The following is a 24,967-nucleotide window of genomic DNA, read 5'->3' as shown; positions in this document are numbered from 1 at the left end:
CCTCAGTCAAATCCTCCAATCCATGCTAGCATGGAAAGCGGACATTAAACGATGATGATGATATATATATATATATATATATATATAATATATTTTTTAAAAATATAACTTATACTAGAATAGTGGGGGCCAGTATATAACACAGTGCATAAACCTATGAACAATAATCACCATATATCGTGGTTAAAATTTTCGATTGCAGAATGAACTTTTAAAATTAAATAAGGCACTCTTTAAGCATAATTTCAAGGAAGAAAGAAATGAATGGAAAAAGATTAAATATATAGTCACAACAAACGATTAAGGGGTGACATGCTTTTCAGTATGGCAAGTTTGGGTAGCTACTAGGTGTACTTGCCGTGACCCACTGGGTCACAACCAATCCAAGTTGAAAATGCCAGTGCACAGCGGGAAAAGAAAAAATATTATTTCAAACTTCATGCAATAAAATTCTTAAATAATATAGTTCTCCAGCCTTTAGTGTAACAACATAAACATGACCAAGTGGTTCTTCTTTGAAAACGCTCAAATGACCTCAACTTTTTCCTCGCTTTCTTCTTTGTCACTACTGTTCCAAGTGAATTACATGGATACTTCAGCATAAAGTAATGTTTTTGTGAAGTCATTATTGATGCACAATGAAAACATTTCTGTCAATGTTGTTCTCATATGTCGCTTATTGACAGCCATATATTAATATATCCTCATAATTTCTGAGCAATATTCTTTGTTCATCTGGTAGATGAACTTGCAGTCTCACTATTGCAGGTGCTCTTTCATGAACTGAAAATCCTAAAATGGATGCAACTGCTAACCCTAACCCATTAGATATTGACTAATTTCGTTATCATAGAAGCTTGGTCATTTCCTTTCAGTGTGTACTCGATGACGTAACTGACCTCACTGAGGCAATGATTTCAACAATGCAGTGGCATTTAAATGTTCTTCAAAGAGTCTCATTATAAGGTACAACCCAAGGTGCCATATAGTGGAACCCGGGGCGATCCTTCGGTATAAGTATCGTAAGTGGCTTTGTTTACATTTCTGAAGATAACAGAAACCCTTTTCTTCCACCCCTAACCCTATCTCTATATATATAAAACTGAGAATGTGTCTGTCTGTCTGTCTGTGTATTTCCCTAAAACTTGAGAACTACACAACCAATTTCATTCAAATATTACACATGCCTTACTTAGTTACAAAAAAAAATGTTCAACTTCTTGCCTAGAGCGAGCCCATAGCAATATCATATCTTCGCCACTATTTCAGTATTACGTGTTAAAAGTGAAACAAAAACATTTCTCTATTTTATGTCAGATACTTTCACTTTAACAATAAAAATAATAATAACAATTGAATTATATGTAGTAAGTAATAATTAAAATCAAACTAAAGTATAATATAATCGTAACATAACAAAAGTAAAAATAGCAATTGGTATAAAATTGCATCAATGACTTGAACTTGAATAAGTGGTTTCACATGAATGGGAATAAATTAAAAATAAAATTAGCGTGCAGAAATGGAATAGTCCAGATGGAGCTGTGCTTTTACATTAGATTATCTGCTAATTAGCTAGCATTAAGTATCTATATGAAGTTTGGCTGTATGTAATATCTGTTTTCTCGAACAGCCGCTTCTACAGAGTACTGCTGTTGGTTTATTTCTTATACATAAAGGACTAAAGCTTCAACTGCTTACTGCTTTCTGATTCATCGTAAGGTTTGTTGTTATCATTATTATTACTGTTTAACTATTGTTATCACGTTTGTTGGTTCCTCGTAAAGGAAACATTGTGTTGCATTTGTTAAATAATTGTAAACTGTAACCCTCCCCCTTTGGGAGAAGGAGCTTTGGTTATAGTTTAAAAATTGAATTGTGTCCCTGTTTGGGGAAATTGACAATATTTTCACTGTTTACACGGAAGCATTTTTGTTAGAATGCCTTCGATAGAAGAAAGTCCAAAAATGAATTTCGCTGCAGCCGTCGGCGGGCGCGAACTCATTGAAATTAGAATGGAGGAAATATGGATTGATCACTGACAAAGACGGTGAATCTATGATAACACCACCAAACGAAATAAAAAATTAAATTAAAGACTATTGTCTATAAAGTATACAATATATATAAAAAAAAAAAGATTTGAACACCTGGAGGAAAGCACCATCGAAAAGTGTCTTGGTGCGACTATGAAAGTTATCGCCACAATAGAAGCAAGGTTCGAGTTAACGGAGCGTGCAAGGGGGTACTCGACTTGAACCTTGCAAAGTGGAAATATTTTATTTATACCTTTATATCTGGGACGTAGGACGTCCCGTATAAAAATTTAAAATGTCCCCCCAGAAGTAGAGGTAGGCTGGATTGTAGCCACACTTCTATACAAGAGGGAGGACAAGACACAATTGCAAGTGACGAGCCTACAATTCCAGTCTGTTATATATTTTGAGTATTGTTATCACTAGCGATATCAAAATATAACTTTGTATTTTATGTGTAGACGTATATATATATAGATGTACATGTAATATGTACACATATATACATGCACTAGCACTATGACCCGGCAACGACGGGTCATAATGCTAGTGTGTGTGTGTGTGTATATATATACATATATATATATATATATATATTATATATATATATATATAAACACTTTCTTGAAATGTATCCGGTACATCCGGGACGTATACCGAAGTTACGCCCTATTGTCAAACTAACAGTGCATGTTCAGACAGGCAAAATATACTGGGACATTCTTATGAGATTCAATTTCTCTCATTGCAATTGATCTTCGTCTATAAAGAGACAGTCCTTCTGTCTGCTTTTTCTACTTTTGAATAAGATGATAAAGATTAATATTTTATTTCAAATATAATAGTAATTTTCCCCTTTAAGACAAAAAAAAAAAAATTCTAGTATCCGTAATTCCCAAATATCTCATAAAAATATGTATAGGGAGAATTTCTATCTTTCGAGTCTACGGCACTCGCAAAGAAAAAAGAAAGTAAGAAAAAAGGAGGGACGGCGGTAATTGACAGGATTCTTTGAAGTGTCGACATTTTCAACTTGATTTATTTTTCCTAAATGGGGAAAAGACCTTTTATTTGTAATCTTTATCATCTTAATCAAATGGCAGGAAAACTAAGTTTTAGTATAATATAGATAGATAGATGTATGAGCCAACAGATAGTCTGTCCCTCATGCTTTAGTCTGTCTTTAACCTAGGATGTTCCTGTTGGCAGAGAGGGCTTTCAGACTTCTGTGATTGATAGATAAGAGAGATTTGTTACTTTGAAGAATAAAGATGAACTTAATGAGTTTTGAACTCAGAATCGGAACAAATATCGCAGCACACTCTATTCATTACACTACTAATGTTGCCAATAAAATTGTATACATATATACACGCACACATTGCGTGTGCATGCGTGCGTGTGATATATATATTATTTGGCTATAAAGTTATATAAAACATCAAATATCCCAGCATATTTTGCCTGTCTGAACTGTTAGTTTGACAAGTACAATGCTTAAAATTCTCGAGTCACTTTTTTAAAACTTTTGAGTCGAATAAAAAATATAGGAGTGGCTGTGTGGTAAGAAGCTTGCTTCTCAACCGCATGGTTCCGGGTTCAGTCCCACTGCATGGCACCTTGGGCAAATGTCTTCTATAGCTTCGGGCCGACCAAACGGAAACTAAAAGAAGCCCGTCGTTTATATATATATTTATGTATGTACATATTTATATATGTTTGTCTCCCGCCCACTATCGCTTGACAACCGATGATGCTATGTTTACGTCCCCATAACTTAGCTGTTCGGCAAAATTAACCGAAAAAATAAGTACTAGGCTTACAAAGGATAAGTCCTGGAGTAGATTGCTTTGACTAAAAACGCTTTTAGGCGGTGCTCCAGCATGGCCGTAGTCAAAATGACTTATACAAGTAAAAGAATACTCTCATGTATGAATTCTGTTCCTTCAATTTGTGCCAGTCAGTTAATAGTGGAACTCGTTAGAGTAGACTGTCACTTTGATAATAAATATCTATCTATTCCACACATCGTACTGAGTTTTATTCCAGATATGTTTGCATCATGTAAAATGCATCTCTGACATACTTTATTACTGAACCAAGAATATAAAAAACCTCTTAAAGAGATGTCAGCATCCAAGTTCCCTGGTTTTATCCAGTGTATCAGTGTGTGTGTACATTCAGAAATTTATACACGAATGTGTTTAATTTACCATGAATGCTTTCTATATTTATGAAATTCTAAGTTTTTGTTAGACGTTTTCGCAAAATGTGCGTGATGCGAATAAATGTAAAATATACAAGCAGATGCAAAAGTAGAAAGTTGAAATAAAAGATGAAGCGAAGTTAAAGAAATGAACCAAGTAGGTAGAAGATGTAGATGTCTTTTTGAAAGAGGAAACTAAAAGGCGATGTTGATATTCAATGACATATTACTTATATCGGAATAATAAGTCGCACTCACGGTAACATCAAACAATGTAGCGATTGAATAGATTTACTCCAAAGACAAACCAACGGTTTAAAAGAAACAAAAATATGAAAAGTATCATAAACAAAAATGAACAACCTTGGAGATACAGTAATGTTGCTGCTGCAGTTGAAGTAGAGAGATAAATGATGATATATAAACTAAGAGGTCGGTGGGAATGGTGAGTTACGAGAATTCTGAAGTCAAACAGAAGTGAAAAGTTGGCACAGCTTACGAATCAGTGTTTTCATTTATTTATTTAAGTAATAGATTCCCCTCATTTTCGATATACGCAACTGTATAATTCTTAGGTTAACTGAATTTTTAAAAAAGTAATTGTGATCAAAAATTTCAGGCAAAAACAATATCAGTAGCAAAAATAAAATATTGAACATGTGAAAATTGAAAAGATCAAAACGTAAATAAAAATCATTAAAAAAAAAATTATAGTAAATATATTAAGCAATCAAACAATAACTAAGCACTCCTTAAAGAGGAACACTAACATTTTAGTATAAGAATTTAAACTTATTCCAATCTAAAAAAAAAAAAATCATGGATTTAGAAAAAGCAGAAAAGAGTTGCCCTATTAGAAAATGTGTGTATATTTTCTACATACATGCGGCTGGTTATTTTCATCATGCGAGTAACACAAAGCTATATAGTAAACAATGGACGAGTGTATAATCAGCGTCAGCAAAATCCATGCAAATATAGCGACGAAGTGACGTCTTCCAATTTGTAGCTGGAATCGTTGTGTTGCTAACGGAGAGAGTGATGGCGATGATGATGATGATAACAATGTTGATAGATTCTATGACGGTATTAAGTGATAATTTTAAACGAAGAGTTCCGATGTCTTGTTTTTAAAGCCTTACGAACTTTTCCTGGTCAAATGATATAAACTTGACAGGAAATGAAAGAATGAAACAAAACAAATGAATTAACGAGTGGTTACGGCTTTTTCCAACACACCTTGCTTTCATTATTTTGTAAACAGAGTGAAAGTACTCACCTGTGAAAGTAGTGAAGCTATGTAAATCACTTAAAGTTTTTTTAAATGTCATAAAGTATCTATATAAATTGATAATATATTATTAAACACTTTCTATTGTACTTGGGTCATTTTAATTAATAATTCTTGAAGTTTTATAATATAGCTTTCAACACTTTTTTTTTATAAATAAGTAAAAAAAAAATATGATAACTTGACAAGTGAAGTCTACAAACAAGCGAAGTGCGACTGCAGATAGACCAGGAAGAGGGGTATTTTTATGAAACAACCATCACGTGTCAATTTCCAATTTTTCAATATTTTTCTTTCTTTTCTTCTTTCCTTCTGACTTTCTCTCCCTCCACCCAACTACCTTAACTTCCTGCTGAACCGGCGGAAGCTGTGCTAAATACCCACAATGCATTAGTAACGGCCATTATTGTTCAGCACCGGAAGTTGACAAAGTTGCCGTCTCATTTTCCTTGTTTTCCCATTCAGACTTCCAGAACAACTCTGTCGGAAAAAGAAGCATAACAAATAAACAAATTACGAAGCTTTCTTCATATTTCAGTTTGCTTCGTTCTTCAAGAACAGTTCCTCAAAGAATCATCCATCTAAAATGTCTCGCGGCAGCAGTGCTGGATTCGACCGGCACATAACTATTTTCTCACCTGAGGGGAGACTCTATCAAGTTGGTGAGTTTACTCTCTTGTATAGTCTATGAATTTTTCAGCCTGGTTGTGATCTTTTAGTAAACTGTTTTACATCTTTTCACTTTTCTTGTGCATTTTTTTCTTTTTATAGATGAGAAGCGAAAATCCATCAGTGTCGACTACTTTGCAGTAACCTTTTCAGTATATCAAAAAGTAGGGGGGCTTCAAATTTATGGTTTCTCCTAATATTTGTTAGCTCTGTCCGGCAAGCTAAGTTGAATCAATTATGAACACTTCTTAACGCTATTTATTCTCTAATACTGCTAAGGAAGATATATAAATGTTCATACTTACCTATAAATTCGACGCCTTGAGCCTGATTTTGGAACCAGTACTTACCAAGTTCGAACTGTTGTACAGTTAGGGCCCTTTACATCCCGAGTCAAATACCGCCGAGGTTAATTTTGCTTTTCATCCATCCATCCATGTTACGAGGAATTGAAATTCCGGGTGAGAAACACAATAAATTGTACTTATGTTAAAAAGAATGAGATGATCACGGATAAAATTGACAAGCATTTAGTTTAGAAAAACAGACAGCGTGTCGTTAAAATTCAACGTTATGAAATAGCAGTAAAATCTCCTTTTGAAACTGAAATTTTCAACATAATCGTAACCATAACTTTTTTAATAATGCGTATCATAATGTATATCATATCAAATAATGCTATCACCAAAATATTTTAGCTTTTAAGAGTTCTGTCCTGGATATCCAGAAATATGCTAGAGATGGAAGTTAAGGTTAATATAGGGCGTAACAAATATCAGAAAATCAAAAAAAAAATGTGTGTAATAGGTGTAAAACAACTTCCTATGAACGAATATGAAAAAAAAAATTCGCGCACGCGAAAGGGGGGTGGGGGAGAGGCCTCGGAAAATTCACATCGGGAAGTTCCGAAAGCGTCTGAGGAGCTGACCCGGGCACCAAAACAAAAAAAAAATAGTGTAATATGTGTAAAACAACTTGCTCTAAACGAATATGACAAAAAAAAATGCGCTCTCGCGAAAGAGGGGTGGGGGAGAGGCCTCGGAATATTTATATCGGGAATTTCCGAAAGCGTCTGAACCGGGCACAAAAACAGCGTAATAGGTGTAAAACAACTTGCTCTAAACGACTATCATGAAAAAAATGCGCGCTCGCGAAAGGGGGGTGGGGGAGAGGCTTCGGAAATTTCACATCTTCAGTCCACGGCCTTTAAACTAAGAAAAAATAGTGTAATTGGTGTAAAACTACTTGTTCTAAACGAGTATCAAGAACACACACTCACACATGAATCATAAACTCCGTATTTCGCAAAAAAAAAAAATAAAGAGAAGAAATTCTGGAAAAAGTGAAGAAATGTTGGATCTCATTCCTTGGTTAAAGCTATTTTAAACATTAAATTTATGCTTTTCTTTGAAATAGTTCAGATATATGCAATTCTTCTCACTTATTAAGATGCATTTATCCTGTCAAACTGCAATCCATACCAACGTGGAATCTGTACATTAAATGATGATGATTACAAAACAAATTCAAATATGATAGACTAAATAACAATCAGTAGGGGAAGACTATGAGGGAAATGTGCTATAAAGTCTGTCTGATGCATTTCCAAGCCCCGTTAACTTTCATTACTTAACACAGCTCATTATCAATTTTCTACCAATTAAATTTGAAATAGATTATAATAAAGCCATTTCAAATGAATTTGTTGGCACTCATGTGCAGATCTCATTGATTTACTTTCATCGTGTAAGTCCTGATATATGAAGACAGTCACTTCTTGATACCTTTTAACAAAAGATTTTGCCTATACTAAACAGAAGTATTCATCATCTTTTTGATGTCCACTTTTCTATTGCTTACACAGATCAAACAAGATCTGTCAAAGCAGAATTTTTATGACCAGATACTCAATAGCCAACCCTCACCTATTTCCAAGCTATATAACATTTCCCTAGTTGTTTGAACATGAACAATACATTGGATATACATCATTTCAACAAAGGTTTGGCTGTGTGGGAAGAAGCTTACTTACTAACCACATGGTTCCATGCATGGCACCTTGGGCAAGTGTCTTCTGCTATAGTCTCAGCCTTGTGAGTGGATTTGGTAGATGGCAACTGGGAGAAGTGGAAGAAGCCTATTAAGTGTGTGTGTGTATATATATATATATATATGTATACACATATACATATAATTGTATATTTTCCTTAGAAAATCATAGAAGGCATGGAAGTGCTCAAGTCAAACCTGAGACGCTAGGCAAGTTCAAGTGATACATGAAAGTTCAATTCAGGCAGACTGCGACTGGTGTATACATATACGGATTTAATAAAAAGAATTGTCTTTAAACATATATGAATGTTAAAAATATGCAAGGACAAATAAATATATACATATATAAATACAATGGAGTATAGATAAAAATATAGCTGAGGATAATGAAATATAGAAAGACATTTCGTTTAAAAATTATGGAATGCAGGGAGTAATGTTTAAAAAAGAATTTTTGGTCCCACACTTAAATGAAATGAAGTATCAGGGAAAAGAGAAGAATAGTGCTTGCACCAGAAATGTGTTTAATTGTTTTGGAAGTATTAATTTATGTTTTACATAAGGGAGTTTTAAAATAATGTTAAAACCCTCTGGAATTCAACAGGTGATGTTTTAACATGGTTCCATTGGCTCCTGAGTAAGCATAAAACTCGTTTTGTACAATTTGACATATCGAGTTATGCTACTATCTTCTCAATATTATTAAATAAGGCACTGATATTTGCCCGGGATTTTGTCAACATCCCTCGATCTGATATTAGTATTATCCTAACCGTGAGAAAAACGTTGATAAATTTTAAAGATCATAATTGGATTTGAAGTGACTTGGACTACTTTGATATCACCGTGGGGTCGTCAGATTCAGCCCAGGTGACAGACTTAGTGGGTCTCTATCTACTGTCTCAAATTAGGAAAAGCTACCCAAACATCTGGTGAGCTATACAGAGATGACACTCTATTCACAGTAAATGGTTCATCTAAATCGGAGATTGAACAAATTAAAAAGTCACTAAGAACATTTCTTTAATCTCAATATTGTATTCAAGACCAACACAAAAATAGTCAACTTTCTAGATGTCACATTAAATCTAAACACAATGTTATACTACCTGTACAGTAAACCAAATTGAGCATTGCGATATATTAATATCTCTTCTAATCATCCAAAATTAACCATTGATAGTATTATCATCGCCATCTCCATTAGAATATCCAGTCTATCAGCAAACAAGGAGATCTTCAATGCACACGCACCAACTTGTAATCATGCCCTAAAATTAAGCGGCTTTCAGGATCATATTTTCTACATCCCTGACACCAAACTCAAAGCCAAATTAGCTAATTTAACACCTCATAGTAACTCTGATATGAATAACATAACCCCCTCATTAAATCATAAACCTATAAGATGTGTCATTAACCCTCTTAAATTTTATAATCCTAACACTAGAAATTTTAACAAACATGCTCCCTCTGTACCCAAAGACCTGGATGGGTAACTCACTCTAAATCTAGGAAAAGACAAATTATATGGTTCCACCCCCTGTTTTCGCTAAGTTTTAAAAATCTACCAAGACAGTTTTTAAAATTTCTTAAACTAAATTTCCCCAAGCACCAAAAATCCTACCCTTTATTTAACAAAAATACTATAAAATTATTTTACTCTACCATGCTGAACTTGGGTTCAATTATCACATCGACAAACAGGAATAAAATTCAACTCCAAATTAATAAAAGCCCAGATCATAGGATAACTAACACAACTTCAAATAACATTAATAAAACTAAAAGTATAAATAGGAAGCCAAAAAGTTGCGATTGTAGGGACCCTGAATTATGTCCGCTCGCGGGTCTATGTCTACGCAAAAATGTAATATATAAATATACAGTGATAAAGGAAAAACAGCAAACTAGAGTATATATAGGAAGTACCAAAGACTTCAAAAAAATGGTATAGAATATATGTAAGTTCCTTTAATAGGTTAAAACATAGAAACTCTACAGCGCTAACAAGCTATATACACAGTTTAAAATTGCAAAACATTAATTATACATTGTCTTGGTTGATCATAGATGAGGCCCCACCATACATTACCATTACCGGCAGATGTCGATTGTGTATAAAAGAATTGTACATAATCCTTCGCCTTTTAAATTCTAATATTTTAAATAAGTTCTCTGAAGCTATTCATTTGTGTAACCATAGATATTATTCAACTTTCAAGAGTAAATTTAAATTTGAACCTGCATAGTAACATTTTCTATAATACAACAATTTATTACCACTTAACGTTGCCATCGCCGCCCCGATTGGCCTCGTGCCGGTGGCACGTAAAAAGCACAATCCGTTCGTGGCCGTTGCCAGCCTCGCCTGGCCCCCGTGCCGGTGGCACATAAAAAGCACCATCCGATCGTGGCCGTTTGCCAGACTCGTCTGGCACGTATAAAGCACCCACTACACTCATGGAGTGGTTGGCGTTAGGAATGGCATCCAGCCGTAGAAACATTGCTAGATCAAACTGGGCCTGGTGCATCCTTCTGGCTTCCCAGACCCCAGTTGAACCGTCCAACCCATGCTAGTATGGAAAGCGAACGCTAAACGATGATGATGGTGATTAATAATTTCCATAAGTCATACATCTCTTATATAAAACATAAATTAATACTTCCAAAACAAACACATTTCTGGCGCAACACTATTCTTCTCATTTTCCCTGATGATGGGAGCATTCCTTCAAAGTGTATCATAAGATTCACATGTACTTTTGGAAAGAATCCTTGAAATGATTGTAAGAAAACTTCATTTCATTTAAGTATGGTACCAAAAACTCTTTTTTAAACATTTATTACTCCCTGCATTCCATAATTTTTAAACGAAATGTCTTTTTATATTTTTATCTATACTCTATTATATTTATATATTTATTTGTCCTTGCATATTGTTAACATTCATATATATTTTTATATTTCTATATCTCTATATTTTGAATGTATTTATATGTTTAAGACAATTCTTTTTATTAAATCTGTATTTGTATACACCAGTCGTAGTCTGCCTGAGTTGAACTTCTTCCTTGTATCTCTTAAACTTATATAATTACATGTGTGTGTGTGTTCCCCCTCCAATACTGCTTTACAGCCAGTGTTGGTGTGTTTATGTCCCCATAACTTAGCAGTTCAGCAAAAGAAGCTGATAGAATAAGTACTAGGCTTAGCAAAAAATTAAGTACTAAGGTCAATTGCTTCAATTAAAAATTCTTCAATGGAGTACCCCAGCATGACCACAGTCTAATGACTGAAACCAGTTAAAGATAAAAGAAATTATTCCATTTTTGTATGATATGTTTGTTTACAATTAGTGTGTGATATCAAGAAAGGAGACATGAACATATGCACACATGTATATCTCACAAAGCTTTGGTTGTCCTTTGGTTATTGAAGACACCTACTCAAAATGCTGCATGGTTGCAAAGTGTTTTGCTTAACCACAAAGTCATATCTGTGTACTAGTCATTAATTTTAATGTAATATATCTTAGCTCAAAATAAAGTTTATTTCACAAAATATTGATTTCAAATTTTGGCACAAGGCCAGCAACTTGGGAGGGGGGGTAGGTTAAGTTGGTTATATTGACCCCAGTGTTCAGCTGGTACTTATTTTATTGATTCTTGAAGGATGAAAGGCAAAGTTGGCTTTGGCAGAATTTGAAGTCAGAACATAAACATGGAGGAAATACTGCTAAGCATTTTGCCAGGCATACTAACAATTCTGCTAGCTTGCCTCTTTATTTATTTCACAAAATATTAACCATTAAAATCTTCTCATTTTCATCAACAAGAAACAAATTTGTTTTGACTACATAAGATTCTGGGGGTCTTGAACTGATGAAGTCTTTGAAGGCATTTTGAGCTACTGCTTGTTGAGGGATATTTGCCAGAAGATATGAAGATACTTGAAAAAGTGGTAATCAGTTGGAGAATGCCTCGGGAATAAGTTGGGTGAGATAGTTTTGTAGCCCAGGATGTTCAATTTCTGCTGAGTCATTTGCAAGAACTGACCTGGCTTATCATGGAGAAGAAAATTTAGTTGACCACTATCGAATAAAATTATTGCAGCCATTAGTGTATTTTGATTTCCTGACAACACTTTTCTGCTGTGTTATTTTCACTAAGATTCAAGAAATAATAGTGGAAGATACCACTTGCTGACCACCAAACAGTGACCATAACTTCCTCTTGATGTAGCTTTGGTTTGAGAAAGTGTATATTGATATTTCACCTCTGTCCGGCTGCTATGCAGAACACAGTCATTGTAGAGAATCCATTTTTTGTCACATGTAATGAAATGGAAAACAACTGGGGTATTTTTGTTGTACAAAAGAAGTGCAGAACAGATGTGGTAATGACAGTTTTTTTTCTTGCCTCATTCAGCTTATGCAGCATCAATTTTTGAATTTTCATCATCATTTAACTTCCATTTTCCATGCCGGTATGGGTTGGACAGTTTAATGAGAGCTGCCCAGGCTCCATGTTTGTTTTACCAATGTAATCCAAATATCAAACAACTGTTGAATGATTACCTTTTAAATAGTTTTGTTTGTGTTTTTTTGCTTCATTAAAGGCCTTTAATTGGTCATTGGTCACAGAAACTCACCCATGACCTTCCTCATCTTCTAAGCTCTAAGTTACTGCTACAAAATGTTTGGAACCAATGTGAAGTAGTACATTCATCAACAGTTTCCTGGCCAACTGCTTGACTGATACTGTAAGCAGTTTCTGCTGTGCTCAAATTCTCTTTTTTTCTGTCTTTAATTTTGTTGCCTAAAATAAGTAAGGAGAAATAGTGAAAACAAAGGCATTAGCATAAATCAATAGATCAAAGTCTGCACTTCAGAATGTTATATTACAGGAAAAATAGTTGAGTAAAAATTTATTTCAAAGTAATCATCAAAGTTTAAAATAACAAGTCGCTGTTATGTTGGTACCAACAGCTTTCAGATTTCAATGATGTGATTGTTTATTTTAGAATGACATTATAGGGTAGGTGTAAGAGGCCTGAGCTGGTCAGTTTGAATATAAAACAAGTAGAATATTTTGGCCAGATCTGGCCAATTTGAATACTGAAGGGTTAAAATGGGATGGACATATATTGGATAATGTGATACAAGATACACTGTATTTGGCATTTGGGAAGAAATGCAAATGATGATCACAATCTGAAGAATTTAAATCATATCTGGATTATCATTGCTGACTAGGAACTAAACAACAATAGTTGAGATTGTTGATTGTGTTTGTAGTTGTTTTATTCAATTTTTAAAAGAAATATATTTTCACCAGATTGATTTTTTTTTTCCATCTATTTTTGAGGATAATTTAATGAATAAATTGATTCAACTAAATTTCTTAAACTAGGGAAATGAGGGAGAAATTTCAGCACAGGTAAAAATGTGATTCTTGAAAATTAATAGAGCAGTTATTGTTCTAATGTTGTACTTGTGAGCTTTAGGTTGTTATGTATGGGATCTGTTGTAGATTATGTAGCCTTGTCATTTTTGCTCTTTGCAGTTGAATATTTTATTCTCAGTATTGAATTAACACTTCTTTCTGGTTTTCTGTTTTTCAAAGAATATGCCTTTAAAGCCATTAATCAAGGAGGACTTACATCCGTTGCTATCAAGGGAAAAGACTCAGCAGTTGTAGTTACTCAGAAAAAGGTTCCTGTAAGTATGAAAAAAATCTATAAGCAGTATTTTATTTTGAAATTTGTTAAAAATGTTGAAATTCATTAAAAATAAATTACGAGAAATTATAGCTTAATTTTCTTAGCTAGAATTTTGACAAAACTTACTGGGGAATTTGATTGAAATCGATTTCTCAATGGTAAGTAACTGAAGAATGATGTCTGTCAAAATATAATTATTGTTACTGTGAAATTTGACTTGTCACTAAGATAACCCAGTATTTTTCAGTCATTTTTTTCCCTTTGACATTCACTTGTAGTTTATGTATAGATAAGTTGTCTTGTACCAGTAGAGTTTGTGAGTTGTTCACAGTTAAGGGATGAGTGTAATCTGGTTTAAGAGCATAATGGTTTGAACAAATCACTTGTTAGTGAAAGTTCCTGGCCACTTGGTTAAGGTGTTTGGTTCATGATTATCAGTGTTATTGCTTCAGTTCCTGGGTTGGATAGTACATTGTGCTTTTAAGCAAGCATCTTTATTTTATGCTGTTGTAGATCTTTCTCTTTCCAGTTGTCATATCCTGGATATGTCACTAAGTCAAAGGCTTGGAGATGTGGGAGAGTGTCTGTGTCTGCTCACAGTTACACAGGTAATCTAAAACAATTAGCAAAAGCATGGTACATGTTACCAGGCCATACTCATTCACAGGTGATGGCTGGCTTTAAATAAGAGAGTGACTATATTTATGCCAGATTAATTAGCTGACTGTAGGGGTAGCTCGCCTTATTTTGTAGTAGATGGGTTGTTACTGAAAAGCTCAAGCTGTAAATTAACTGATTTAATAATTTCTGTAATTTTTTTAATGACATTCCCAAAATTTCATTTTTATGGCCAGAAAAGACTTCTGTATTGTCCAATTACAAAGGCTCAAGTATTAAATTGAAATATTACTGACATATCAGTGTTGTCACTGCTCACAAACATCTATTTCACTAATAACCAAAGACTGTCAAGATGCTATGACCATAGCTTCCAGTTGTTTCTTTCTGCCGCTTCTGCTAAGAAAATAACCTCTGCTCATTTGAACTTGCAAGTTATTTGCAAACCCACTTTATTCATCCATCTCTCCTTGTTACCATTATTGTGTCTCATACTCAGATCCTGCACTAAATACATTGTCTGCTCATTCTATCCCAGAACAGCAATGCTTTGAAATTGCTCCTGTTTTACATGCAGTTCTCATTAATTTGAAGTTCAAATTGGACATCAACCACATGAAACTTTTAAAGATCTCAGCTTGTAAACTTCTGTTTTATAGCTAAGATATGTGTTAATTACTGAGTTTAACTCTTTAGTGTTCAGATTAATTTGTCAAATGTAATGCTTATCTGTTCACATAAATTTTGATTTATTCAGGTTCAAGTAGGGTGTCCACAATATTTCATTGTAACTTTGTTAATTTTCTACATACAGATTTGAAATTTTGTAAATGGATGCTTATATGCCAGTGGTTTATAGTTACGTAATTTTAGCTGATCTTTCTGATTAATTTTGGCTTTTATGGGCCAGTAAATTTAATTAACAGGTGTAAAAGCAATAACATTATGAATAAACACTAAAATTCCTATTCTTAATACATATTACCTATTTGATCTGTTACTAAAATTATCCCAGATGTCAACCACCAACAATTTTACATTTTTCAAGATGAGATACATTAATTAGAATTAATTAAAATACAGGTGTAATTGGTACAAGATTTTACTCTTTTTCTATATTTCGTTCAAATGTCTTCATTGAAAAGAAAGTACAAAACTCTTTTACTAGTCAGTATACCATTGGCTATGTACTCTTATAGAATTTAACAAATTCATTTACATTACAGAATGCATCTAATAAAAAAAATCTCATTAATAGGAGACCTATTATTTTAATTAATACCAATTGATGTACCTCATTTTGAAAAATGTAAAATTGTTGGTGGTTGACATCTGGGATAATTTTAGGTGAATACAAGTGTGTAACATACTGAAAATTAATATTTATCTCTCACTTTCACATATTATTTATAATAAAACGAAAAGGAATATACAAAATAATATAGTTATTTCTGTTATGAAACTGCCCAAAGCACCCTTTGCAGTTTTTCTTTTTTGCAGCAAACACAGTCTGCTAACTTTTTTTCTTCCATTTATCTTTTCGACTTTATGAAAGTCAATATTTTCTTTGTTGACATCCACCTCAGTTAATTTTGCTTTTCTCCCAGTTCTGTGTTTTCTAGAAGAAAAGCCCTTGCATAACTGAGATGCGATGTCAACCCGAAATTGAAAATGGTTGTTGTCCTTTAGTGGTAGAGGTACCTTGTGGCTTTTTACATATACAATGTATGAATTTACAATAGTTAAATTAACTAAAAACCACAAAATGTACCTCCACCATTTCTTCCTAGGTTGACCTACTGGATAATATGCCTGATATTGGTCAGATTTATCAACCCCACCCATATATTTGTTATAATAAATATTCACTAGGGGTTTCCCCTCAGTGCCAACACCAGGTTGTTTATTAGAAGACAGAAATAAAATCTGTCTTTTGTCTTTGAAAGCAGTAGCTAATAAATTTTTCTCTTTGCATTTGTAAAATGTCCCCTCTTTTTTTAAATTTTGTTTTTATTTCACAGGGTAAACTTTTACAGTTTCCCATAACAGTACTGGACATGTAAATACTTACATGGGCAAGGTTTTCTGCCAAAGCCACTGCAGAAAAAAAAACGGTCAAAATAGACGTGTCGGTGCTGATGGTGAAATGGTTCAGTAAGATACCATACAACATCATGTCCCAATCCATGTGGTCTGTTTCCATTATATTTTTTACCTGTGTAAATATCGAAGTATACACAATATCCAGTCTCCGATTCACAAACTTCCCATACCTTGATCCCCCATTTAGTAGGTTTGGCTGGCATGTACTGCCGAAAATGTACTCTGCCCTTATAGCCTATCATGGCTTCATCTACACTGAGATTTTTTCCCAGGCAGATACACAGTTTTATAATTATTAACAAGTAAATCAATTACAGGATGTACTTTCTACAGGGAGTCGTAGTTTGGGTTGTTTTTGCTGGGGACATTAGCAGTATCAGTTAAATGTAAATACTGATATATTTTTCGAATACCTCATCTTCGACATTATACTTGAGATATGTGGACTCCAGTAGTTCCACAGTCAAACATATTAATTGTGAAAAACGCTCTCATTTCTGCAGTATAAGTTGGCTGCCATAATGGATCGTTTCTTCTGCGAATAGAAATTGAACATTGCGCATATTTGTTTCTTCCGCAACATTTTCAAACAAAGCTTTCTCGTAAAAATAAAAATATAGTCCAATGGTTGAGCATCAGGGGATAAATTGTGTTGTGGATCAGTGTTGCCATGTTTTACAGTATCATTTCCATCACTTTCATTTTTATGACTTTTCTTCTCAAAATCTTCCCTGTTTGACAAATATTTACAAATATCAATATCAGATTTATCTGAAGACAAAATACTCTTGTTTTCGTTTATATTTTCTATATTGTCAAGAGTAAAACCTTCAAAGTCAGAATCGCTACTTGCTGACGCCATTTCTTTAAAAACTAAGGTACAGACTTCTCTTCAAATGTTGAAAAAGCCATGTGGTCTAAACAATTTCACAGTATTTATACTTGAATAAAGGCAGGAAAGGCTTCATCTCGCATTATCTCAAAGCTATGATAATTCAATAACATGGTTTGTTTATTTTTTTAGCGATTTCGTGGAGCAGTCAGATATGGCCGGCTTGAACAAATAAAGGGGAATTAATTTTGGCCGAGTACAGCTGGTTTGAACACTAAAGAGTTAAACCCTATAGCATTTAAACTGACCATATCCAGCCCTAATATTCTACGTTTTAAGCCCATAGATCTAGCCTCTCATACCTACTCTGCAATGTGTTTTTAAAAATAAGCAATCACATCTTCAAAATCTCAAAACTACAAGATAATACATGATTAGTTTTTTTTTTTAAATGAAATAAATAATCATTGCATTTGACAGAGTAAGCTGAATGTTAAAGGGTTTATTATTATTATTAAAAAGAGAATTTCTTGGAAGTAAATTGCTTTTTTTTTTTTTTCTTAGGACAAGTTATTGGACCCTTCCACTGTAACACATATCTACCAAATAACTGATCACATTGGATGTGTGATGACTGGTATGACAGGTTAGTGAGACTTTTGCTTATCAGTTTACCTGTTAATTACAATAGTTTGTCTACTGTCATATTGAATATGATTTTTTTAACTTCTGGTGCTACTGTATAAGTTGTCCTACACTTTGAACCGTCTTGCTGTACACCACCACCATCCTTATTGTTTTTTTACACCTGCTTTTCTTCCATGGTAGCATCAGTTGGATGAGACTTCCTGAGATAGCATTCTGCAGTTGGATGCCCTTCCTGGTGCCAAGCCTTACTTGCCTAGCTGCAGGATATAGACAAATGTCACTAATACTCAAATGGTGTCAATACAATGACACACAGGGTCACATGCATGCACACACACACACAATAACAACTTTTCCATGCTTGATATGCATATAATAGTAATAATGGTACACCTCTCCCATGTGACGAATGGTATGCACTAGCCATTATAAATACTGTCAGTGTTGGTAGGAGGGAGTACGAAGTAAACATTCATCGATAGTCACGTCTTGTCTAACTAACTATACTGCTATACTGGAGTGAGCATTATAACACTCCATTTCCACACAAAACACGTTTGAGATGAAAGGATTGCAACAGTGGTGGTGATGAATTAACAAAGTCACAAGGAGTTACAGAAATCACAAAGTTTCTTATGCGAATTTTATAGTATACCAAACCATAAAATTATGGAAAAATTGTTGGCTGGTTTGCTCAAGTTGCAATTGAAAGAAATAAAATTACACTACCTAAGAAAAACTTAAAATTGGAGATGTTATGGGGATAATAGTAATAGTGGTACATCCCTCCCACATGACAAGTGGTATGTAATAGTCATTATAAATACTGTCAGTCATAGATAGTTGTGTCTTTACTTGTCTAACTAACTATACTGCTATACTGGAGTGGGCGTTATAACAGTCCAGATGAAAGGATTACAACATTTGCATGAGTCGTATGAAATTCGTTGAAGCAGATTTTCTGTGGTTGGTTGCTCTTCCTCTTGCCAACCCTTACTCTTACCTGTTTCCAATTAAGATAACATTTCCTCTAGTCCTTTAAACACAAATAACAATGGCTGGGTATGTTTTCACAGAATATTGCTTTAATTTTTACTGAAGGTTATATTATATGGTGGGATGAGGTGTGTATAACTACAGAGACTCTAGAGCTGAATAGTTAAGTGGTTGAACCCTTTGCCTCCTTCCACCCATGTTTACCACTCACTGCATTCTCCCCCTTTTCCTCCTCTTTATCTCCCACTCTCCCTTCTCACTCTTGTGAACTTCCTGTCCACTCGGCCTGTCTGTTTTGTGTATCACTTATATTCTTCCCTACTATCTGCTTTATCTCCTCTACAGTAAGATTCCTGTTCCTCTATTATTCCTTAACTTCTCAACTGGCATAAACCCACCTCCCTCAGTACTACTACTCCCCTTCTTATTTGAAGAGGTCTTTGTGGTGCAAGTTACTTGGTGACCTCACTGGTGTTAGTGCCTCATAAAAAGCATCCACTGCACTCTGTAAAGTGGTTGGTGTCAGGAAGGGCATCCAGCTATAGAAACTGTGGCAAAGTAGACAGTAGAGCTTGGTACAGTTGTCTAGCTCACCAGTTCCTGTCAAACCATCCAACCCATGTCAGCATGGAAAATAAACATTGTCTCCAAGATCTTCTCCAAGACGTAGTCCACCTCAATAGAAAATCAGTCTCTCAAATCTCAATACAAAGATCTGTGATGTATAAATGGAAGTCTCTCTTTGACTGTAACGAAATACATAATACAGTACATTGTAAATTTACAAAAAAAAAAAAAAGACATATTTGAGAGATGGAAAAAATAAAATGAAGATGACAAAGGAATCTTTGTGTGACCAGTACTAGAAATATTGGCTTAATTCTCTCTCAGGTTAAACTATACCACCTTAAAAAAAAGAGTGGACACATTGGATAATGTAATCTTGGATATACTATATCTAAATAAAAGTCTGGATGCTCATAGCTGAAATGCTTGTGTTTATAGGTTTTCTCAATGAGATATGGGGTTAAACAACAATAAAAATAAATCAAAAGTTTTTAATCAATACTTACTTATTTTAGCTAGTATGTCTATTCTGAGCATAGTTGGCTATAACACTTAGTGTTGACAGTTTTCTTCCCCAGATAAGGATGAATATTCTAATATAGGATTGGTGATTAATCCTTTAACATGAGTAAATGAAATCTAAGCCAGACTTGCTGAAAAAATCTACTGCCTATTGTTGTTTTATTCTTTGATACTGTAGGGGCATATTATCATTAAATTTGAAAAAATTGTGTGGTTTTTTTTCTTTTTAAACTGTTTTGACCTTTTTTTATTTTATTCATTGTTTTCCTTGTACTAATATCATTACAGCTGACAGCCGTTCTCAGGTTCAGCGAGCACGTTATGAAGCTGCAAAATGGATGCACACATACGGGTATGAAATACCTGTGGATATGCTATGCAAACGTTTAGCCGATATTTCCCAGGTTTATACACAGAGTGCAGAAATGAGACCACTTGGTTGCTGTATGTAGATTGTTTTTCTGTTTTTCAGTTGTAACAACTGTTATTTCCATTATTTTCTTTAGATCAACTGAGGAATTGCCCATTTTTTTTTGGCAGAATTCTGCTTTAAGCACCTCTTATAAACCTGCATAACCTATTCATTTTGGGGATTTTTTTCAGATTTGCTTTTTTGTTTGAAATTTTTTGCAGATTTGTTTTCTACACATGGGAATTCATACAATTATGCAAAAAAAAAAATTAGGTGTGTGATTTAAGTGTTATTTAGCTTTTATTTGTAGCACATTTCATGATCACCTCATATCCTCTTCATTTGTTTGTAACTGATGTATTGATGGTTTTCAATATTTCTCTCCCCATAAACACATTTAAACTGATTTTTAAAAAATAAATTTCAAAAACTTTTTCACATATTTTTTTCGTAGTCATATGAATCCCCATGTATAGAATATAAATTTTCTGAAAATTCCAATAACTGAAAAAGTTATGAGGGATTATATGGCATGCTTAAAGCAGAATTCTGCCTTCTCCATTTTAATACATCTTGGTTAGTTTTTGTTGAAGCACTTGCTTTTGTAGGCAATTTGAAACAGGTAAATTTATTTATCTAATCTTTAAGTATGTTATTGTAGATATGGTATGGTTTAAATTCATGAATGTAAGAATTGGTGGAATATAGGACAGTAAAACATTCATATTTAGTTGTCATTTTACATTCTTTATTGAAATTCCACCCAGGACAACTTTGAATTTCAGCGTTCCAAGTCAATAAAATAAATACCAATTAAGTAATGGGGTTTATATACTCAACTGTATCTTTCAAGGTGCCAGCATTGTTACAGTCTAATAAATGAAAGCAGTGAAAAAATAATCTGCTCCTTAACCCTTTAGCATTTAAACCTACCTTTTTTTCATTTATACTGGCTAAATCTGGCCTCTTATATCTATCCTACAATAACATTCTGAAAATAAATGATTACATTGTCGAAATCTTGAAGCTATGAGATAATGCATGATAAATTCAAAACAATGCGAATAAATAAGAATAATCTGAATGCTAAAGGGTTAAATGTACAGCTGTTATACTTCATTGTCAAGGCTATCCTTAGTTATATTTATGAACTTTTAGATTTTTCTCCAGGATTCTTTTGTTTAAGCTGCATAGTTTTCCATCATTTGGAAAATGTGTAAATTCAACTAAAGAATTATGTTAACTGTTCCTTAAACATGGTGAAATTTCTGTATTTCCTAGGTATCATCCTGATTGGCATTGATGATGAGAAAGGCCCTCAAGTGTACAAAACTGACCCAGCAGGTTATTATTCAGGTTACAAAGCTACTGCAGCTGGAGTTAAACAGTTGGAAGCTAATAATTACCTTGAGAAAAAAGTTAAAAAGAAGCAGGACTTCACAAAATCAGAAGCTGTAGAGGTAATAGTTATGTTATGTGTAACTATGTTGACATTGGGAACATTATCTTGTATCATCTATGCATATTTGTAATTAAAGTAAATAATATGTGGGCATGCAGACGTTTCCATGTTGGTATGGATATAATACAACAGAAATTAATATTAAATCTGATAAAAACTGTACAAAATAATCCAGTTACTAATTATGTCTTTCATCTATAAAATGTTGGTAGATCCCAAATATCTTTTATCTTTCTCCTGCTTTTCCATTAGATTGTGGGCAACATCTGTCTACTTTTTAACTGAGGGTGATGTTTTAGCATTTTTGCACAAGAAACTAAACACTTCTGTTTTCTTTTTGTAAAAATATTTCTGTGGAAATAAGTATATATGAATGTGTGTGTTTATATGATATATTTTCCTTTTGCTAGGTGGCTATTTCCTGTTTATCGACAATTCTTTCTGCCGACTTTAAACCTACAGAGATTGAAGTTGGTCTTGTTACTGTAGATAATCCAAAATTCAGGTAATAATTCATTATTGTACTGAATAGATTCTAAATTTTACAAAAATAGCCATGTCATGGTCTAAAAAATTATATAAAAGTAATTATAAAACTCTTAATTTTTTAAATTTAAATTTTTAGAGAATGTTTGTTGCTGAAGATGTTAGTGATTTGTATACCTTCAGTTAGTCTCTTTTAAATATAGCTACAGCAAAGAATTGTGCACACAATTATAAATGGTTGACATACATGTCTGGAATTACAAAATTTTTACTTTTTTTTTTCTTTGGTTAATAAGAGTTATTTTCTTTTCGCTTCTATGTAGAAATCAAAGGAAATGACTACTTATTCCCTTCAAACTTTGCTTTTGTGACATGGATATCAATGTTTTGAATCTCTTACCTATTTGCCAGAACATTTCAGACAGATTCAGTGTTTAATTGCTGAAGCAGAAATATTGTAATAGCAAATATTCTGCTCAGTGCCATAGATTTGCTGGTCAGTTGCTTGACCGTAACTGCTTGAGCATGTCTCTTTGTGACTGACAATATGTGCACCTCTGATGATGAACAAGAGTAGTGTGCGGGATATCATAGCCATGTTTTGAGAGGGATTGTTTGGGATTTGAATAAATTTAACAAAAAGCAAAAGTTTGAAGGAAATATTAGGCATTTTTCATACTTTTAGGAAATAACAGTTGCTACCCAAGGACAAAAATCATGTTACAGTGTTATTTGTTCTTAAACTAAATCAGCCTTAAAAGACAGAATTCTGATCCAAGGCACTCCATCGTTATTTTTTTAAGACATTTTATGTGTCCAGTCATTTTTAAATAGGATTCTTTACTCTTACAGACTACAAGCTAACCTTGCTAGCATTGATGCCGCAGAATAAATGAACCCAGTTCACATGCAGATACTGACATTCTACAGTATTGCTTGTCACTGCCTGAGTGATGATATGGTGATATATTTACATCCCTTGTTGACACTATTACCACTTACTCTAGGCTTATGAAAACCTGTAAGCAAAAATGAAAATCCCCTTATTTGAAAAACAGATATGGGTTTGCAACAGGAAGTGCATCTAGCTGTAAAATTCTGCTTCAAATAAGTCGCCATCCAACCCATGTTAATATGGAAAAACAGATGTTAAATGAACGCCCATCTACCAATTTCACTAATTCTTAAGTAGAAAATCCTTATCCTCAGTGCTATGCAGTGAGAATGACTCTGAAAGCACATGGCTGCAAAGCAAACTTATAAACAAGACTGTGCTTACACATATTTTTGTGATATATATGGGCATAGCTGTGATTAAGAAGTTTTCTTTGCAACCATGTACTTTTGCATTCAGTCCAACTCTGCAGCACATTAGGCAAGTGTCTTCTGTTAGAGCCTGAGGCCAACTAAAGCTTTGTAAATGAATTTGGTAGATAGAAACTGAAAAGAAGCTTGTTGTATGTGCATCTTGTTTTGACAGTGTGTATTAATAGTAAACAAACATCACCATTATACAAGTGATGACATTGCAGTCTTCTGTGAAAACGTAGCTTATTTGATAGTGGGTGTCAGTGACATGAAGAGTATTTGGCCTGGGAAAATCTGCATCAGCGAATCTTGTATGACACAGGCAAGCTTAGGAAAGGCAGGTGTTAAAATAATGGTTTTATATATATCATAATTATTAACAAGAAACTTCCTGGATGGCAGTGTTCTGCCAGTAGTCACAAATGTTTCATCAGGCATTTCAACCTTTCCCTGATCATATTCCTATGGACATACAATTCTTTTGTCTTTCTGTTAATTTCAAATGAAATTGAGAATAACTTTTATGTTATGAGACACAACTTAACAAAAGGTTATTACATTATGATGGAAGATTGTAATTTAATCGGGTTAGTTGTTTCATTTTATTGAAATGGTCTGTTACAGGTGTAGCACTCTCTCATATAATGATTTGTTCTTACCTCTTTCTTTTTCTTTTTTTTTTTGTAGAACATTAAAAGAATCTGAGATAGAAGCCCACCTTGTTGCCATAGCAGAGAAAGACTGATTGAAAGAAACACTGAAACTGTAATAATCCATTTTGTTCAAATAAACTTCATTCTCACTAAGATTTCTTGAATATAATAATTTCGTGCCAGTCATTAAATCTTTTAAGTTTGGTTGTAAATAAACCATCACATGGATTTGACTCTTCAGATTGTGAAATTTCAACAGGACATTTTCAGTCAGTGCGCTATAAAGGGCACTAACTGAAAATATATTGTTGATTAGAGTGGCTACCATGTATGGATTGTAATGGTTCTTAGCAAACAAAGAATTCAAAAATTTTTGAGTAAA

At 33.7% G+C, this 24,967-nt stretch overlaps 2 protein-coding genes across 5 annotated transcripts in view; one reads left to right on the top strand and one right to left on the bottom strand.

Moving 5' to 3' along the window:
- Positions 1–6,604, bottom strand: part of LOC115217042 (adenosine 3'-phospho 5'-phosphosulfate transporter 1) — a 31,945-nt gene extending 25,341 nt beyond the window's left edge. Inside the window, exon 1 of one of the 4 annotated variants that reach the window (XM_036507518.1) lies at positions 6,508–6,604. Coding sequence is in view for 1 of the 4 variants with exons in the window: in XM_029786600.2 (XP_029642460.1) it covers positions 5,126–5,148 (23 nt within the window). In the remaining 3 variants the exon portion in view is untranslated. Of the gene's footprint in view, positions 1–4,605; positions 4,740–5,125; positions 5,439–5,521; positions 5,831–6,507 lie in introns of those variants that run through there. The other 3 variants (XM_029786605.2, XM_029786600.2, XM_029786606.2) reach the window with 3 other exon arrangements.
- On the top strand, positions 5,928–24,740 carry LOC115217043 (proteasome subunit alpha type-6). The gene is made up of 7 exons (XM_029786607.2): positions 5,928–6,195; positions 13,882–13,976; positions 18,096–18,177; positions 20,553–20,708; positions 21,958–22,136; positions 22,549–22,643; positions 24,620–24,740. The coding sequence occupies exons 1-7, from the start codon at positions 6,120–6,122 to the stop codon at positions 24,675–24,677; spliced, it is 741 nt and encodes a 246-aa protein (XP_029642467.1). The 5' UTR covers positions 5,928–6,119; the 3' UTR covers positions 24,678–24,740.
- Positions 24,741–24,967: the final 227 nt, after the last annotated feature.

The sequence above is a fragment of the Octopus sinensis genome, linkage group LG11 (genome assembly GCF_006345805.1).
Source record: "Octopus sinensis linkage group LG11, ASM634580v1, whole genome shotgun sequence".
In the NCBI taxonomy this organism is placed as follows: Eukaryota; Metazoa; Mollusca; class Cephalopoda; order Octopoda; family Octopodidae; genus Octopus; species Octopus sinensis.
Note: the sequence above shows the minus strand (reverse complement) of the source record. Positions and strands in the feature narration are given on the sequence as shown.

Bases quoted from the DNA above. Each gene is read 5' to 3' on its own strand.
- LOC115217043 (XM_029786607.2), top strand. From the start codon at position 6,120: ATGTCTCGCGGCAGCAGTGCTGGATTCGACCGGCACATAACTATTTTC. The intron at 6,196-13,881 runs GTGAGTTTACTC...TGTTTTTCAAAG, and splicing joins GGGGAGACTCTATCAAGTTG to AATATGCCTTTAAAGCCATT. The intron at 22,644-24,619 runs GTAATAATTCAT...TTTTTTTTGTAG, and splicing joins GTAGATAATCCAAAATTCAG to AACATTAAAAGAATCTGAGA.